The 19,980-nt window shown below is 34.5% G+C and overlaps 1 protein-coding gene across 1 annotated transcript in view; it reads right to left on the bottom strand.

Annotated features, from left to right (window-relative positions):
* Positions 1–19,029, bottom strand: part of LOC128997387 (retinal homeobox protein Rx1-like) — a 56,910-nt gene extending 37,881 nt beyond the window's left edge. Inside the window, exon 1 of the mRNA XM_054423024.1 lies at positions 18,840–19,029. Within this exon, the coding sequence (XP_054278999.1) occupies positions 18,840–19,029 (190 nt within the window). The remainder of the gene's footprint in view (positions 1–18,839) is intronic.
* Positions 19,030–19,980: the final 951 nt, after the last annotated feature.

The following is a 19,980-nucleotide window of genomic DNA, read 5'->3' as shown; positions in this document are numbered from 1 at the left end:
TCGGCTACTGCCAGTAGATGGTGGGGGGAGCTAGACCGAAAACAGCGCCCGCAGTGCTACTGAGAGCGCAATCCAGTAGTTTTTACATCGTTGATCCCACAGTGCACTAGATATTTAAATTTCAAACACTTTGGGATTTGAAAAAAATATTGTTTGATAATAAATAACCCTTCAACAGCTGTTTGAAATCATCCAAAATGGCCGCTAGACTCCAAAGACTCTTAAACCGTTCTATCTCGAAAGATAAAAATAAACAACTTTCAAAAACTCATTTGACACACTTCCCATACTGCATCGAATGATAAATTCACAATAAACTCAATTTAGCCACATTATTTAGCTGCATAAACATAGACAGAGTACAATACTAATCAAGTTGGCAATAATTACCCTAATTGCATTACAGATGGTCTACAAACTGCAATAAAAGCCAATCATTGGCTAGCCGAAGGCTTATGTTCATTGGCTGTATTAACTAGTTCGGTTGATTATTATTTAGCTAGGTCTGCTTATGCCAATTTATCGACGGTTTAATTTACTTTGACACCACAATATCTCTTTATGCGGCAATTAAAACTTTTATAGTGGTAACTCGTTAATGAAAAGGCTAAATTAGTTTTCTGGAGTTTCAAATTAGTTCATCGTTATACTCGTGTGGATGTTTAATTTGTTTTTGTGTTTAATTCACTTTGTAGTTAGTAGATGGACATGGACAATTATTTGTTTATGAGAGTAATTTGTTTAGCTGTAATGAAATGGTAGAGCTATTTGGATCTTACACGCTTTTCAAGTGTTTCAGTAACTCTACCTGAGTTTTACCTATTGGTAAAAATTATGTTTAAAAACATGTGTAAAGCATTCACCACAAATCGCCCTAAATAAAAGATTTAAAATACATGAAAAGTTAGTCTGTTTATTCATCACTGGCTGCAAATACTCATAAACACGTGAAAAAATCCCATCTAGACAAAGTATTTTAAATAAATGTTTCGTTTTTCCAAATCAGGGGTATTCATTTGGTTTTCAGCTGGAAAATAAACTAATAGGTTCAAAACCTATGGTAGCCTAGATAAAAAAAACTAAACAGGACCACTTGACATTACTTTAGGCAGTTTAAATTTTTTCCTAAAGGTGATCCAGAGGCTAACATTTTCAAAGATCAACCCCCAAATATTTAAACATCCATCGATACGAGTCAAAATCTTATCTATAAACGGTGACGCCGTCAAAATAACAAAACGTTATCCGCGGGCACCCGCTTCAAATCAGTGTCAAAATTGTGTCGGTCCTTTTAAAGCTTAGGGAAATAAAGTGGGGAACGTCACCTGTCAGAGCCCCACTAATGCCAAACAAAAAGCCTCTTATTCGAAAAGCCCGTGACTCAATTAGAAGGACTGTATTAGCCAAGTGTTCCCTAGGGTCGTCGTTGTTCGGGTTTGGCAAAGTATCCCCAACAAGCAAGGGATAGTGATTAAATGATGCTGCAGAATCCGTAGGCTATTGTTAGGGTTTGTGTTATAGTGTAAAGTGTTCGTATCTTATATGAGCAATGTTTGCTTGTATGCTTGTACAATGGTCTCGAAAACTGCTTTGACGATTTCCGTAATCATGTTGGTTGAACAAAATAAGAAGGAAACAGTAATCAAAAGACTTATAGATATATATATATGTGCCAATATGTGTTTATAAGAAGCCATCCACAGTCTACTAGCAAATTACAAAATACAATACAAAGGAAAAATTATCAGTTGTTACTATTGAGCAAAGATTATACTGAGATTACTCGATATAGGAGTACAATGGAAATTAGCTATACCAAGTCACAGCACAGTCCCCATGTACTGGTTGTCATTACATTGATGAAATTTGGTGGCATTTTAAAGTTTTGTCGAAACTATAACGGTTGGAAATTTTCTCTATGAGGTATTTTGAGCGTGGCGTGTGGTAACATAAATAAGATGTTATGAAAACTTATACAAATAAATGATCAATACTCTAATATTAAAGCTTAAAAATTGAAGTAGACCTCTCTTCCTACTGTAAAATTAACCTGTAACCTATTTTGATTTTTTTATGTCTGACAAAAATGGTGTTGCCAATATTTAATTTACGAATAAGTTAGTAATGAAATAACAAAACGAACCATTAAAAAAAATTCAAATGCTATTTGATCGTGAATTAGTAAATAAAACACAATTAAGTATTAATTTAAAAAAATATTAAATAAAGTTTAGCTAGAAGGATGCTGCAACCGATTCCCTAACTATTTTCGGTCAATATTAAAAAAACAATATCCTACTCCTAAATGAGAATACTGTTTATCAAAATAAGAATAACATACACCATTGGTAATCAACGCAATGTTGAAATGCTCAGCAATTTTCTGGAAGGAAAGACGAAGCAGCAGCGGATTTAAAAGGTTTCGCAAGAAACTTGTCTTGATGTAAATCCCTCCTACAAAACCCTCTCAAATTGGCTTTGTCTTGTGGTATTATGTTTGTAAAACGAGGTAAGGTGAAAACGTCGTTTAGTGAAAATTGACTGTACATTTGCAATGCGTAGAGTAATGTTAATGTATAATTCAGTTGTAAACTCTTTAAGTTCAGTATTTTATTTGGAAAACATTAAATAAACCGAGTTTTCTCATCTATTGCTTATTTTCGTACCAATTGCATTATTTTTTTTTATAAAAATCTAATTCATATAGAATATTGGCAAGTATTCCGTCTTCCTTTACTTACAAAACATTAACAACTAAAGTCAATACAAAATTATCAATATAATATGCCCTCATTTTTAGACCGATTTTAATTATTTAAGTGTTAAAAATAATTGCCCTGATCTGTAGTTTTGCATAGTGTTTTTAATTTTTTGAAATCTTTATTAGTTAGGATCTTCCATAAAAGTTTAGTTTTTCCCCTTAAGATTAACATGGGGGAATCTAAATATAATATAATATGTTCTGATTCAACGTAAATTGATTCAAAGCTTTTAACAAACATCTGTAAAGTTTTTGTTCTTTTACAATCATTTTTGTTCTACATTATTAACACCTCAGTAAAGTTATATTTTTTCTCTGTACAATCATGTGTTACCTACTTTGTTTTACGAGTATGTATGATAAATGCCTTTATCTTAGAGATTTATTTAGAAATTGGTATTACTTGGCCATTTTATGTGTAATATATTCTTTCATTCTCAACTAAATAATACAATGTAGTAACTAAAGGAGGCGAGTATTTGTATGTTGAAATTAAATTGGAATCAATTTTGAATGTGCCGTTGCATGGAAAAGTTTGAAAACTAGTACAGTGTCATGGTTTAAAAATGAATACAGGATTTTAAATTTTGGGAGTTAAATTATCATTTCCCTTTCACCCAAGCTATATACTTCTGTTCTGTACTTAGTGAGAATCATCGTTAAATCCAAGTCCAAGTTTTTTTAGTTCAGTATTAAAGTCCAACGAAAGTATGATATGACACAGAACTTACCCTCTAAACATTCTTTAAAATCTCCTTACGTAGTATCCAAAATCAAGAAACTATAGAAGCAGGGTGAAAGTTATGGCTTGTTTGGGGCCGTGTCACAGTTATCACGTGTTTTATGGTGTTTTGATAACATCTCACTCGACTCTGCACGCACCCTTCAACCTAACTACACACACACACACACATACACAACCTACTTCAACGTCCCGAGGTGTGCGTGACCAAACTAATACGATATAATTGACAATTAACCTTGATTAGTGTGTTGTTAGTTTGTACGCTCATGTATTATTCGTTTTAGTTAACTACCTTTTGGCGAACACCGATAATGAGAGTAAGAAACACGCTAGTTAGAAGCTATATTCTGGATAACTACTTTTTCCGTCTTAACCTAATTCTTCGTCAGTTTTAACACAACTGTAGTAGTTATTCATACGTGTTTTGATTGTTCTCTAATCGTTTAGCGAAATAGTAAAGCATTGTGAAATATACAATCGAACGATGTAGACAAACATTCATTTGGCGTCAGAACACTCATACATGCATGAAACACTTCGAAATAGCCTTTAGATTGTGCACAAAATATTATACGTCTATCGGCAACGAAGGCAACTCAATTTAAAACTTGAAATTTAAAACACGTTAATATAATACAATCATCAAACACGTCGGTAGAGCGACGGTCGACGAAAACAGGTTGAATATATCATGGGTTTGCGTCCTGGCACAACTATAATAATTAATATACCTAATAGGCGAATACTGCACGTTCTTTCTTGTACGGTACAAGTTCACATCTTGCTTTGCTATATAGTTTTACCCACTACCTATGTGGATGGGGTGCGAGCTGGTCTAGTAGTAGAGCGCAGAGCGCAGGACTACGGTCCTTGAGGTACCGGGGAAACGGAGAACCGGCCACCTCTGGCCCTAATCCGCATATAGAAGTTTGGTTAGGTTATGTTTGTTTATATTATATAAATATAACCCCTGAATTTACAACCGGTGGCCGGGACCCTTACACTGGAGGTCCCGGGTTAAAATCCTGGAAAATCACTAATGGATTTTATCCAAGTGATGACTAACCCCTATGACGCCTAATCTAGCCTGAAGTAAAGTGAAAAACGATCCCAGGCTAGAACCTAGCGTCCTACATAACTACATACATACATACAGGTTCCTCTTCTCCGTAGTCTTGAAGACCAGGGAATTGTCAAATCTTGAGGTTAGGGTAGGTGTGTTTGTGTGTGCGTGTGTATGTGTGGTGTGGGTGAGTTCATTTGTTGAGATGTTTGTGGTCGTCAAAGAAATCTTTTAGGGTGTAGTATGGTCTTTCAATCAGGTATTCTTTTAATTTTCTTGTGAAGGTTGTTGTGTTGGCTATTTGTTTAAGGTGATCAGGGAGGGCATTGAAAATTTTTGATCCAGCAATTTGGGGGGTTTTACTAGTTTTAGTTAGCCTGTGTTGTTGTATGTCGAAATTTAGATCTGTGTTCCTAAGTTTATATTTATGGCAGTCTCCTCTGGTTTTTGGGGGGTTTAGTTTGAGAATTTTGGTGGTTTCTAGGATATAGATGGATGTGATGGTTAGGATCCGGTTGGAAGTAAAGTAGGGTTTGCAGTCTGTTGATGGTTGAAGGCATTCTATCGTCCTTATGGCTTTTTCTTGAAGCGATATTAGCTTATTTATTTGTGTGATTGAGGCAGATCCCCAGGCGATAACTTGGGTGGATGAGCAAATGCAAATAAAACCCTATCTTTTTCCCTACCTAACGTGAGACACAGACAGTTAAGTTAGACCTAGTTAGAAGAAAAGTAACACTAGCGATTACAGTGTGCAAAGTAACGGAATTTACAGCTTATGCGGTGTTTGACAACAGTAGTAATAACCTGATAGAGCAGTTTTCCTGCTAGAGTCACGCTACTTGGTCACGTGAGCTGGGTCGCTGGGTCACGTGATATATTACGTGACCTCGAGCAAGATTGTTTGCATACAAGCATTGACTGAAGCGTCGCGTCTTTGCAGCACACTTGAGTAGTATAGTCAATATTTTTAAACATACTAGTAAAAATAAGTACAGCCAGACTAAATTCATTCTCTATATTCTTTGTCGTCCGAATGGATTGGATGAAGATTATTTCGAGGTATGTTTTCTTGTACTGTACCAGTTCACATCTTACTTTGCTAGATAGTTTTACCCACTACCTATGTGGATGGGGTGCGAGCCGGTCTAGTAGTAGGGCGCAGGACTACGGTCCCTGAGGTCCCGAGTTCAATTCCTGCAAATCCTACTATTCCTGCTATTCACTTTACGTCTTATTTTATGTATTTTACCAACTGTAAACTCACAGATTAAATCTAAACTACGGATTTTCCTCTAATGACATAAGAGTAGAATAAAAAAAAAAACTTTTTCCTACAGTCACCCGACAAAGTTGGCTTCCTTTTACTGTTTAAAGTACAGAAAGCTGCTAATTGCTACATATTTATACTTTGCTGTACGGTTTATACTTTGTCGTACGGTTTATACTTTGCCGCACATCAGGATTCCAACGAAACAACACCAAACAGCGTGGTTCTATTATGCACGTAATCTGTGTACGCTTGGAAATAGGTTGGCAACTCTTAAAGATAATAATACTATGAGCAGCTGATTGACTGTTATAACTACGATTTATCCTGTCATTTCGTGTTTATAGTTTCGGTATTTCTGAACTTTTCTTTTAAACGTTTTTAAAACATTCCTACGATCTTAATAAACAAGAAAATACCTTTAAAGCATTTTTTTTAGGTGCGGAAACCACTTCAAATTACAAAAACATACGGAACTATATTCTCAAAACGCGGAGCACATTTCTTGCCGAGGAAAAATAGCGGAGTGATACGGACCGCGGGTACTACTTTCTCTAGAGCACCATTTGTGTTGCCAGCTGAACCTAAAAACGTGTTGTTGTATAGTTTTTGAAAGACTAATTATTTATATGCTTTATAGTGACTGTAGGAAAAATATAATGTGTAACACGAGTGAAAAAGGCCTTTGCTGCACTCGAGATCATTCCGCACTCGTGTGCAGCAAAGTGCCACTTTCACCACTAGTTACACAAATAACTATTTTCGACAGATTTTTGTAATGAGTAGTCGTAATATGCCACATATTTTCTTTAGCATCGCACTGAAATCTAGATACTAAAATCATTGATTAGAAAACAATGTATTAGGCCTACACTGTTAAATAAACACGTACTAATCAATTAGTTGTTAGATGATGGACTACCAATTGTAACAAATTGAAAAACGTAAAAACATATTTGATGATTTTATAGGAGTTAGACAATTAATTGCCCGTTAGTTGATTTCCTGATTCAATTTATGCATAAAACCACGAAGGCTGCTATAACATAACCCCGTACCTATTAAAAACATAAATAAGCTACGTAACTGGTCCGAATTCTGTTATGGTATTTTACACAATGATTGCGTAGATAGTGTTAATGACACGAGTAGAAAATTTAAAAACTTCTACGAGTGTCGTCAACACTATCTACGCGAGTCGCATAGACTACTTTACCTACAACAGAGTTTTAATTACAAAAAAATCACTACTCATAGCTTTTAAGAGAGGTTATGTTTTCGTTTATAACCTCTCAATTGTCACTGACAGTGATTCAACGAAACATTGTATCAAACACTAATAATTGCACCGCTCAACAATTAAATTAGCCTGCACAGCTGATTAGTTGAAGTTCGAAATATTAAAATTTTACTTCTTCTCTCTCAATCTTTGAACCTGATTGGTCCGTCGCCAGTGTTGTTATGAAAGTAAACAACTTTTGAATTCTAGGAACTGAACTGAAACGGCTGATAAAAAAAACTGTTGTATGTCAAAATAATGTTTACTTTCGGGCCAGTAACATAATTTGTTTACGTTTATTTTCCATACCGCTGTTTTAGTATTTCGTTGATAAAAATATATTTGATTGACTACGTTAATGTTGAAGAGTGTATAGAAAAGTTTAGAAATAATGAAACGGGGGCTTTGACTAAGATCAGCTGTTTTCATGAATTACCTTAAACACATAATGCTAACAGATAGCTGGGTACAGTTTCGACTAATCAAAAAGTCTATTTACTATTTTTCGATCGAATCGCCTTTATACTTATGATTTAACGACAACCATATCCACTCACTAACCCGTCTATTTAAGACACATTACCCCTTTATCCCCTTGTTTACAAAAATTAAATTGCAACCATCTGGCCATTAAACCAGGAGGAAATTCGGACAGGGAGTTTTGCAAAGTGATCAAATGCAATCTATTTATTTGGAAAAGGGAAATGCAAATCGGGTTGTTTGCGGGGTCCTTTGGATTTGCGAACACAAAAATGCAATTTACATACAAATGGCACAAGGAGCAATAATTGAAACAATTACCCGAGCAATAATCTGCTCGTTCTTCTTTGTAAACAGAAATCCATCTCGTTCAATTCGTTTTCTGAAAACTCAAACAGCGAGTGTGCATCGGGTGATGTTATCTAAACAATAATTCGTTTCAAATCGCTTATGTTGGAAGAATCGTTTTAAATGTATCGTTCTGTATTTAGGTAGCTTAAGCTCATCATTTTCATTGGCACATTATTTTCAGAGGTTCATTGGCGCATCATTTTCAGAGGTTCATTGGGGCATAGTTTTAGTTACGTTAGAAAATTGTGTTAAATAAATACGAAAGGAAAATTTACTAGTACTCTAATGCGGTTAATGATGTAGATGGGAACGGTCAAAGTATTTGGCACAATACAGTAATTTTTTATTCATTACAATAGTGGATTTCGTATTTTAATCCTTCTCAACTACAATTACTTACGATGGTTTTTAATTTATCGTTATGTTTGATTTAGACGTGTATTGGTTCCTGTATCACTGTATTTACTTTAGAGTGGGTGTTAAAATATATAAGAAAATTTACCATTCTGTTATTATACAGGGTGAATTTTAAATGAGTTCCCCCCCTACTTTTTTCTACATTTCTTAAGATATCAACTTCGGACCACGTCAGATCATTGTAGTGTAGTAAGTACTTCATTTTGACTGGATAAACATTTTTGGCCGCCATCTTGGATCCGCCATATTGGATACAAAATTTTTTTTTCAAATGTAAAGGTAGGGTTGTGACCCATTGTTTCAAACTAGAATTTTACGCTGATTACAATGCCACAATTAGTTTTAAAAAATCTTGATCCGTTCTAAAGTTATGAGGACTTTTTATAACTTTATTTTTAGCCCATTTTAACATTGTGCATTTACAAACTAAGACCATAATCTCAAAATAGTGCTAGATAAAGATAAGTATACACCACCATTTATTGTCGACCTATTATCACTTGGTTATGACGGATGTATTTTTTTGGCCGCCATCTTGGATCTGCCATTTTGAAATGTGATAAATTAATTTAAATATGAAGGTGATGTTGTGACCCATCATTTCAGACTACTTTTTTATGCTGAATTCAATGCCGCAATCCGTTTTTGTTTCTCAGGCTTTCTTGATGAAATATTACAATTATCTTACTTAAATTTCCAATATTTCAAAAAACAAATATGAAAATGCAATACGGATATTTGTTGGAAACCGTAGATGACTTTATTGAACTTTAAACAAATTGAGTCTCCTGTACCGTACGGGACTTTGTTTGAAGTAACAGCTGGCTTAGTCTGTAGAAAAGTAAATAGGATGAAGTGTATAAATCTTTTACTGTTATTAACATACTCGGTGTTTGATCCACAATTTATTGTTTAACCATATTGCAAAACTAGCATAAATGTTCCAAAAAATAAAAAACCTTCTGAAACAGTGAGCTTGGTCAAAACAGCTTCTGTACTTGTATAATAATATTGAAGTTTCCAAAAGTATAAACGACAGATGTTTAGTAATGTGGATGTAAATAAAAGTCACAATTTAAGAATGACTTATTACAGTCCATTCCCTTTTTGCAGCTTTTTCTGTCTGTAATCTTGATCTGTTTGCACGACAAGTTGTCTAGGGTCGCCTTGGCTCGGTGATATGATATCATGATTTACATTTATTTTACAGGATTTTAATTAACAAAGGTACTCTATACATAGTAGCCAGTCTGAATGATTTAGCAGTTTATTTAAAAATCAATATTTTACCAAACTCTATAACATAAACAATCGCAAACTAACAAAAACTAACAAAAACTTAGTTAAATGTGGACTATCTAAATATTCTATAATTATAAATTGTATTGCCCACTGTGCGCAATCACGTGGCCCTAGAACCTCCAAAACAGTGCAAACTTCAATATCCACAAAATACTACTTTGACAAAACTGTATTGCTGCCGTACTAAGCGCCCAATTTGCCGTGGAGTTTTAAAAACGCAAACTGCTCGAGAAAAATGGTTTATTTACTTATTAACGGTTAGAGTTTCGTGTCCATTATTCGCTTGGCAATTAAGCTCTGGTAGTTTTTCATTCGCGTGGCAAGTGACGGGTACACGGGCAATTTGCCGTTGATAACCTCCCCCCCCCCCCTCCCCCCAGACCACCGTGGTACAACCCTAGATTGTATTATACCGCGTAAATTGGCAACATTGTCTTCACTAGGCGTCGTAGTGCAGATCAAACATGGGTAATTACATTGGAGTAATTACGTAATTAATTATTACATTATTGGTCTTCTTAGGTTAATTACGTGTTGAGAGAGTTATCAGTTTGTCATACTGAGGTAGCTGTTGTGATGTAAAATATGTTATGAAATATATTTGGTTGGTTTCACCAATCAGCTGAATAAAGTGTCACAGCGTGATTCTGTATGATGCCGATTATCCAGAACCTACTTAACGTTTATTAGTCGCTATCGCCGAAGAATGATTATCACTATGTAGGATCCATCTTAAAATAAGTGAAAAAACATTTTGTTGATATCAGCCTACTCAAACGGGTAGGACGTGAAACATTGACACACGCATTAAGTTAAGTTTCAGGTTTTCTGTTGAGATAACAGGATAAAAGAATGCCGTTTATGCTTACAGTTTTCCCAGGTAATGACACATTTTTACATGGCAATGGAATGTGTTTTGCGGTCAAATGTAATGTACAAAATAATATGATAATCTTATAATAATCTTTTACGCGAGTTGCACCACAATAGATATTTGTGTAACTAGTGTGCGTAATGGCACTTTGCACTTGCGTTAAACATTATATTTTTCCTATGGTTACTATAAAGCATATTATAAAGCATATATTTTAGTCATTCAAACACTATACAACACGTTTTTAGGTTATGTTAAATCCAAACATTGAACGAAATGGGAAACGTTACAGCTGATCGTAGTCGTATAATTTTTAAGCGTTGTCAACTTATTTTCAAGCGTATAAATATCACGTTACACACGGTTTTGAGTTTTTTGGTTGGAATACTGGATTGCGGCAAAAGTAAGTAAATGCAACAATTAGATACTTCTTGTGCTATTATCAGTTCAAGGAAGCCCACTTTGTCAGGCGTAGGAAAACACATTTGGTGGAGTTTAAAAACATACATCCCTTACAAAGCTAGTTTGTAAATTCGAAAATCAGTCTAAATCGACTCTTTACAGATTTGCTCAGCAAAGGCAATCACTAGTCGTGACCGAGCGAGCGGTAAAGTAAATAAGAAAAGTGAAATAAATTAACAGCAGAGACGGGACAGGGGGAAGAAATTCGTTCTGTAATAATGTTTCTTATTTACTCGCGCAGCCACTTTGATTTCGAATGTATCAGGACTTAATTAAATGGAATCACTGAGCCAGAGTAATTTAACCCCCCCTTCCCCCCCCCCCACACCAAACCAGTCACGTGACACGACTGCCTGGGGCAGAAACGGTCCAACATCTTTTATGAGGTTGTGATGTAAGTTAAGCATTTTGATGTTTTATTAAGCTGATGTTTGTGAGAGAAGATTTGCTTGAATCAATGTGTTTCGCCGAATCGCGGTTGGTATTTTCAGACTAGTAGCAAGGGAGGGAAAACTTTATTGATCAAATTATTCATAGAATTTTGAGTTTGCTGTTTTAGGTTTTTGATGTGGGTAAAATTTGGTGTTTAGTGTGACAAGGCTGTTCTTTTGTAATTAAAGGCCACGTAAGGTAGTTAAAGTCTGAAAATCGGTTTAATTTTTGTACAGAACATTATTTAATTGTCATCATCATCACTGATATAGTGAGTTTAGTAGAAGAAATGTACAACAAATGTATACTGTTTCAGAATATTATACATGTTTTGCTATATTGTAGTTCTTTGCTACAGTAAACATTTACTGGATTGTGTCTTGTAGAATGGCTCTGGTTCTTTATACTTGGATATTATACCATTTTTACACTATCGTAGATACAATCGTTTCCCCGATGGCTTTAATATAATACCTTCAATTGTAAGGTCCAAAGTGTACAGTATGAGAAATGGGTGTTGATGTTTTGTCAGCTAGAAACATTTTAATAATGTCTACTCATAAACCTTTGGGTAAATACACCAATATGCCTTAAGAAATATACCTAAGCAAATATTTTTAAAACCTAGCACAAAAACAAGATTATTTTACAACAGGATGATACGTCTAGCTGCATTTAAAGTCTAAACACGTTACATCACTTCCATGTAATGTTACTAAGAAATAGTTAAATCGTTGGTAACAGTGGTTATAGTATTCACCTTCAAACCTGAAGTTATCTGGTTCAATTCCAGATATTGATTGAAACCCCAGATTCAATTTGTCATTGGGTTTTCAGCGAATAATCCTATCTATACCCTTGGCAACAGAAATACATATGTGCAAGAGACACTCTTATGTTGCTATATGCTAACAAAAAGTCGACGTTATGTAGTAACAAGACTAGAAGTCGGGTGGTTTATAATCGAAAAAGTTAAAAAAAATACATAGGCGTAAACAACCACAAATACAAAATATCACCAGACTGTATGAATTCTACTTGCAGTATCCAAAGTCTATGACGCTATGCAATACTACTACTATGGGATTCTACAAACACATCATACTTTTATTCACTCAGTAGTACCATGTTCGTTGTGAAAACTATAAATGGATACAAGCCCTGTAGCAGCAGCCCTGCAGCCCCCCTGCGCCCTAGGTGTGCTGCGCTCACACCCTAGTTGCCCTTCAACAGCCCTTCCCTTCAACCCCTCGACGCCATTGCAGTTTTGACACCCGACCAGCTTTGCAATAATCTACAGTTTCGTGGTTGATGCTGTGGTACAGCATGATTTGTTGCAACACTCCCTAAGAGCATTATAACATTCCCAGGGTTATATGTTGTATTATGATGTTCTTGATGATTTAGTTGGCCCTTTAGGAGCGTGAAATACTGTAATAGCTTGCCACTTGACTTAAGTAAATTATATTTTTGGTTGGATTGAAACCGTTGGGTAGCTGAGTTATCTGGTCAGAAGGTCGCTGGTTCAATCCTGAGGAAAGTCAAAGTATATTTTTTATGGTTCAAAACTAGACTTTACTGTCATTGATCATTGCGTTTCTAATAAATTATTCTGAGGAAAAACAGCTGATCTAGTCATAAAGTTGTCCTATTATTTATTCAAAATTCATCCATTACCTTTGGATTAAAACGCGCACCTTAAAGATTGTAAAAATCTAAGATCATCTATTCTTGGATTTTGTATTAAGATCAAGTTAATTAGGTCATGTAAGCGAATTTATCTTACTATAACTGATAATGCTTTGAAATCTGATTATCACAGACAGTTGTACACCAGCGAGCACTTTGTACACCTTCACAAATTTTGGAAAGGATGTGATGTAGTAAGATAACCAAAGCATCATCCAAACTTGCTCAAAATTTGTCGTGCAGTTGTACGACTACAATTTGCAAGCAATGCATTGAAAAGCAGAATACAGTAGCTTCGATGACTGTAAAAAAAAACCTAAATGCCAACTTAGCTACTATACCAATTTTGTAAATTGTAAATTACACAAATAAGACCAAAGTTTGTTTTTCAAGTTTAAGTCCTTGAGTTTATGTTGTTCTGCTGAAATGTGATACAGTAGGTTGCATGTTTAGAAATCCATTGAATACGCTGAATTCAAAAATTTATACTATTATTTTATAAAAAAATACCATAGCCAACACAAAGAATATATAATGAAATAATTATATTCATCCACCAAAATTATATAAACGCGTGGTTAAAAATCTATACGTATATTTTTAACAAACATTATATCTATGCAAAACTTTCCACAAATTTTTAATTAAAACACACCAAAGTTTATTACATAAAGTGATTATAAACTATAATATCAGCCGAACTGTAGTAGTTGGGTACACAGGGGGGGGGGGCTGACGGTACGGGAATTAATTATCAAGCTATTGGAGCGGTCTGACATCAACTTGTTTATTAACTTCATTAGCACTTCACAGGGATCAATCGGTATTAATTAATATAGGTCTTACTTAGACTAACTCCACCAGCTTCCCGGCTGACCGAACAATGTTTGTGGAAAACAGCCTATCTGGGTAGATTTTGTAGTTTTTAAATAGTTGGTGAATTCTAATAGGTTTCGTCATTGACTTTGGAATACTGACGTAAACATACCATTTATATGAACCCCCTGTTTTGTATTATGACATTTAATGTTCGAAATAAACACACCACCATTTACATAAGTTGTCCCTTTGGTTTGACTTAGTTCAAAAGCTGGCAATTCAACAATAAAAGTCACTAATAATTGACATCGTACAACTCGGTTCAAATTCTTCAATCTATATATTAATAGGCAAGCATGTTTCTTTAGAACCTTTTTTTCTCAGCTCGTGTGTATCGCAGGGAAAATCTACGCATACTATTAGAAAGATAATTCCCTGTATATGTGCAGAATCCCTTTAAAAATTTAAATAGGATCAAATATAAGCACAAAACATTAATCTGAAATTAAAAAAAATAACACGGGCTTTATGGGTTGCTATGCTGGTGATGAAATAACAATTAGATATAAACAGAAAATCAAAACAAATGTAAGAAATTACAATCACATGTTTTATTTACAGCGTGAAGTGAAAATAGAGAAGCATGTACCTTTGACTTACAACTAGACATTCCATCTCCATGTTAAAGTTGTCGCCAGTTTTTAAATTAAGTTCATCGTAGTTGATGTGAGCCACCAACAGACTGCTCTGCTGTCGAATACACGATGCTTTATACCAAGTCAAACTTTTTGAATGACTTATTATGAGCTATAGCAACTGTTATGACCCATCTACTTTGTCAACAAAAATAAATAAGGTAGAAAATAGAATTTTAGAGACAAATTCTGTGACTGGCTCACAACTACATGTTTTTTATAAAAAAAAAATGGCGACAGCTGGTCCACATAGATGGGATGTCTACTTCAGTATCCAATAGTCAATGGGTGTACATTACATATTTTTGGTCGAGTTTTCGACCACTGGACGAGCACTAGTTAAACTTTAAAAAATAAAAAAGGCACGACTAGTTACCTGTAAAAACGCATTGTTAGTTAAATCTCCGCCAATTGTTTTGAGGAACAACCCGATTTTTAGTTGAATCTGAATGAAAACAAATTAAAATTTTAAATTAAAATTTTATACAAATTTTAATGAAATTTTATTTCAGGACGAGACATCCAGCAGCGTAGTGGTTATAGTGCTCACCTTCAAATCTAAAGGTATCTGGTTCGATCCCATGCTATATCGATTAAAAACCTACATAAATTTTGTCATTAGGGATCTAACTCTAAATAAAAGTCGACGTTATATAGTAACAAGACTGGTGATCAGATTGTTTTCCATCAACAAAGTACAAAACCATTTATATCCACAAGTTTAAAATAATGTCCCGACGGAAAAAAACCGCACACGAAGCGAATTTCTATTTCCCTAAGTAGGCTCTTAAACAAATGTTTCCTTACAATTCAACAAAATAAAAAAATAAACAAGTCAGACCTATTCCGATTTAAAAAAAAAAACATTGGAATCAACGATTATTCAGGTTTTATGCCACATGGAGTATAAAACAAGCATTTTTATAAAATGTTAACAGCATAGCATCAAACAAATAGGATTACACTTGCCAAATTAGATCAAAATGTTTTCATAAACAAGTAAACTTCAACAGCTGCCTTTTTCTTTATAATAAATAGCATGAAGATTTTAAACGTATCGGTCATTAAATATTCATAAATTAAAATAGACTGAACCTCGCCAGACCAAAATGTTGAAAACATTGCATGGATAAAGAGCGATATATCATAATATCACAGTCACTTTCCAAAATATATTTAAATTTAAAATATAAAATGGCTTTATCTCAGTCATATTGTAAGATATACATACATTTAATCTTCTTCTCGTATTTTCCTTTTAGTAATTAAAAGTCTGCTTACTCCTTCACATACCTTGATAACTGTTTATATTATTTACACAATTGTGTTTATTGCCTGTTGGATTTATTTTTAACAGAGCTTAGTTTTGTATTGTTGGGTGTTGTATTTTATGATATTGCAGTGGCAAATATTTAGAAAGTACGTATTAATATTGCGGTAAAATTTATAAAACCCAAAACCCTCGAAACGGCTTATTCGTTTTGGTGTTAAAGATTAATATTAATATTTAAAGTAAGCATTCAAGTTTTTAGCGTTAGTAGGCTAATATGAGAAATAGGAATTATATCACCATATTGACCATTAACATGAATCCACTTTTTCTTATTTTGTGAAAAGATAAAGGGCTAATAGTAATCATTTTAGTCACCTTGACATACGTTTGACGACTGGTAAATGCTAGACATCCCTTTCACAAGCTCGTATCATTATTAATTAAAAAAACTAGTTGTTTTACAAATATTTATAAACGTTACAACCACGACTCTCAACGAACAAATTGAAAATGCGTAGTGATTAATTTAATTTTTTAAGCGGGTCGGTGATTCACAATATTACCATTTTTTTCATTTATCAGACACCTTAAGATATTAGTTTCGTATTCTTACCTGCAACTAGATGGAAAAATGAAACGACTGCTAGCATGTAGCATTGATGCTAGATAATCTAGACGCTGTAAAATTATGTTATATTGTTACCAAATGGGGGGATCTTTATCTAGACGCTGTAAAATTATGTTAGATTGTTACCAAATGGGGGGGATCTTTATCTAGACGCTGTAAAATTATGTTAGATTGTTACCAAATGGGGGATCTTTATCTAGACGCTGTAAAATTATGTTAGATTGTTACCAAATGGGGGGATCTTTTACTAGACGCTGTAAAATTATGTTAGATTGTTACCAAATGGGGGGATCTTTATGTATCCACAATCCCACAATATCTGTTTCCCCTAGTCGAATGTACTAAGTAGGTCTACAATGTACAAATCCCTTAGTACAAATGCCAATGGTGACCATCTTATCAATTCTCATTCAGCGCTATATCCAGTTGTATCTCTAGCTCGGTGTTTGAAACCGATTCGTCTTAAACATTTTTTGTGTTACTTAGTGAACCAGGTTAGGTTGGGATTGGTGTGTTAAAATTAATTAATTCAATGAATGCTGAAGGTATGTGATAATATATCAGACAAGTTTATAGCTTTACTATGTTTACGCTTATGTATCCGTTGCAGATAGATGATGACAAGCCAGCGGATTAAACCAGAAAGGTAACGTATTTAACACTTATCTTTCACCCAATAATGTAATATTTAGATGCAACCCCCTTTCTATCTTAATTATACACCAGTAATATTTGAAATAAGCTGTATTAGACTTATAAAGAAATCCAAAGATCAATTCAAAAATTACCAACCTACCTCTAACAATCACTGTCGAACTGTCTATTGCAAATCCCTCACATACGGGGATCTATCAGAAAGAGAGGACATAAATATCTCCTCCTGTGTACTGACTAAAATCTAAAATGTATGTATACAGACTGTAGTCCATGATTGTGTATACACTTAGGTAATTAGAGTTTTCTTCTTGTAACTTATTTAGTGACATCATATTATTGTATCATGATAAATACATTTAAAAATACTTAAATATATAAACATGTATTATTAAATACACAAACCATTGTTCTTCCACCTAAAGATTGCTTATTGAGAAGAATCATTCATGGTTTAAATCTCTTTGAAATCGGTAGTCGGTACCTTAAATTCCAGCGCTCTCCGTAGCGGGATATGCCGGCTCTCATATACTTTAATATTTCTAACGCCTTTTGTCATTACAATTCAATTATTCAATTATCAATCATTAAGATGGGGACGCCACTTAGGTGCGTATTTTAACCCAAATATGAGTGAAGGATGAGTGTAGAATGGTGTGAGATGATCTGTGTAGCTTGTTACTGACTAAGATCAGCTGTTTCATTAGCCAGGATCATTTATTGAAAGCCCAATGATCAGGAACAGCTGGGTCCAGTTTCGAACCATCAAAAAGCTACTGACTTTTATTATGGTTATAATATACATTTTAATCAACCATCGTAACTAAACAACACACTTAATTGGTATATTTGTAATCTGCCGGTGCAAATACTTCAAAGGATGACAAAAATGACAAATGTAATCAAGTTTTCTCCACTAAAGCAATTTAATTTTTGACTTATGTCATTGTGTTTACTAAAAGCGTTTAATTTCTTGGTTCTACAGGTTTACATATAAATTACCCTCAATTATTGTTTCTTTTATTGAATTTATTGGGACTATTTAAAATTTGATTGCGTGATTTTTAAACCTCTTTTGCAGAGAAAGTAAATTATTACAAGTAGGGCATGTGTTTTACATAATATATTAAGAAAACAAATTTACCCAAGGTATTAAAACAACAATAAACATTTTTGGAATATTAATTCTCCGAAGAGGTACCTAACGGCTCTCTTTTGTTGCTTACTTAACGTGTGTGAAAGCAATTTAAACATGTTTTAATATTGAATACTTAGTATTTTGTGTTTAAATTATTTGACATACACTTGACGTGCTATGAATTGTGTTTGCTAAATAGGCTAATGCATTTTTACATTCTTATGCTAACCGGAATTTGGTACCCCGTTACTAAGTTATATTATAGTTGGTACTAAGTTATGTGTTTTTATATAGATTTAAGTTGCATTATTTGTTATATTACATACTTTGGTGTTTTATTTTTGATTATGCTATGCTATTACCATCTACATAGGTTAACTAAAAGAAAGTACCTCGAGGTCCTAAGATCACTTCTACAAAGTGACATTTTCTGTTATTACAGGATTTTTTACAGCTCGCAATATAGTACTAATTACGTACAACCAAATTGGCACTTTAGAAACTCACCGCTACTCTCCGTCCCCTGGTTCTCGGACCCGCCGGGGCGAAGTCCTAGTATGCTCTCTATCGTGTGATGCTTCGGCGCCGCCTGGTTCTTCTGCAACGACAGCCCGAACGCCGTGACGGCCGCACGGTGCTGTTGAAGTAGCATGTCCAGGTCGTGTCGCCTGCCTTCCTCACCACTGTCCGTATCCATGCTGACTGGCGACTAGCGGCCGCGGCGTGGAGGGGGAGGAGCTAGCGCGGACCAATCAGCGCACACCGCACGTTGAGTGGGGGGAGAAGGCGTTACCATGACGACGGGGTGGGGGGTGTTTGGGAATGCAATAATGGAAGCAACAACCACCCGAACGGGAGCTTGTGCTTTTAAAAGCCCACATTCGAGAAAATGAGGCTGAACCGCGACCTATTATACTGTCAGCCTATTACACGCCCCCACCACAGGCTACAGGCTGACGTTTGACGCGGTTATGTAATTAAACTATCTACTCGCCCGACAATTATGTACTGGCTCGTTGTTTTATGTTTAAACTTGCGGGAAGTGATTATGTTGTTGACGTGACGGTTAGCGTGATAAGTTAAGTGCTTAAATTATTACTGTTTCTCTTGTGTATTTTGTAATCACAGATTTTTATAGTAATTACTGAAAATAAAATGCTATATTATTATATGTTAACTTATTCTTTTGGATGCAAATGAATGCATGAAATGATTGAATGAAATGAAAAAGCAATAGTCCGTCTACTGCATTTATTTTGCTTGTAAATGCATGTATTTATTTCGAAATGGGCCTGTAATCTATTGATGTCTGTATTATTTTTCATGTTATTATGTAAACGTCACGCAATCTTTTAAATGAACTTGTCTTTCTGTAAGTTGCTGTAGTTTGCCGTGGAAATAAATTTAAAAAAATTGTCTACCTTGTAATTACAAAAAGTCTTAATACTTTTTGGTAGCAAGTTAAATATTGTTTACCTATTAAAAACGTCCAATGTATGGTATCCCAATTGTTACAACCTTGTTACAACATTGTTACAAAAATTTAAAAGCAATCCTGTTTACTGAAATATTCAATTATGGTACAAACAGTACTATAGCTACTGGGATTATAAAAATGACACATTTTTGTTGTTATTGTTAACTAAAT

This window comes from Macrosteles quadrilineatus, unplaced genomic scaffold (assembly GCF_028750875.1).
Source record: "Macrosteles quadrilineatus isolate MER2022 unplaced genomic scaffold, UCM_ALF_1.0 Scaffold_6__1_contigs__length_79288215, whole genome shotgun sequence".
NCBI classification, from domain to species: domain Eukaryota; kingdom Metazoa; phylum Arthropoda; class Insecta; order Hemiptera; family Cicadellidae; genus Macrosteles; species Macrosteles quadrilineatus.
Note: the sequence above shows the minus strand (reverse complement) of the source record. Positions and strands in the feature narration are given on the sequence as shown.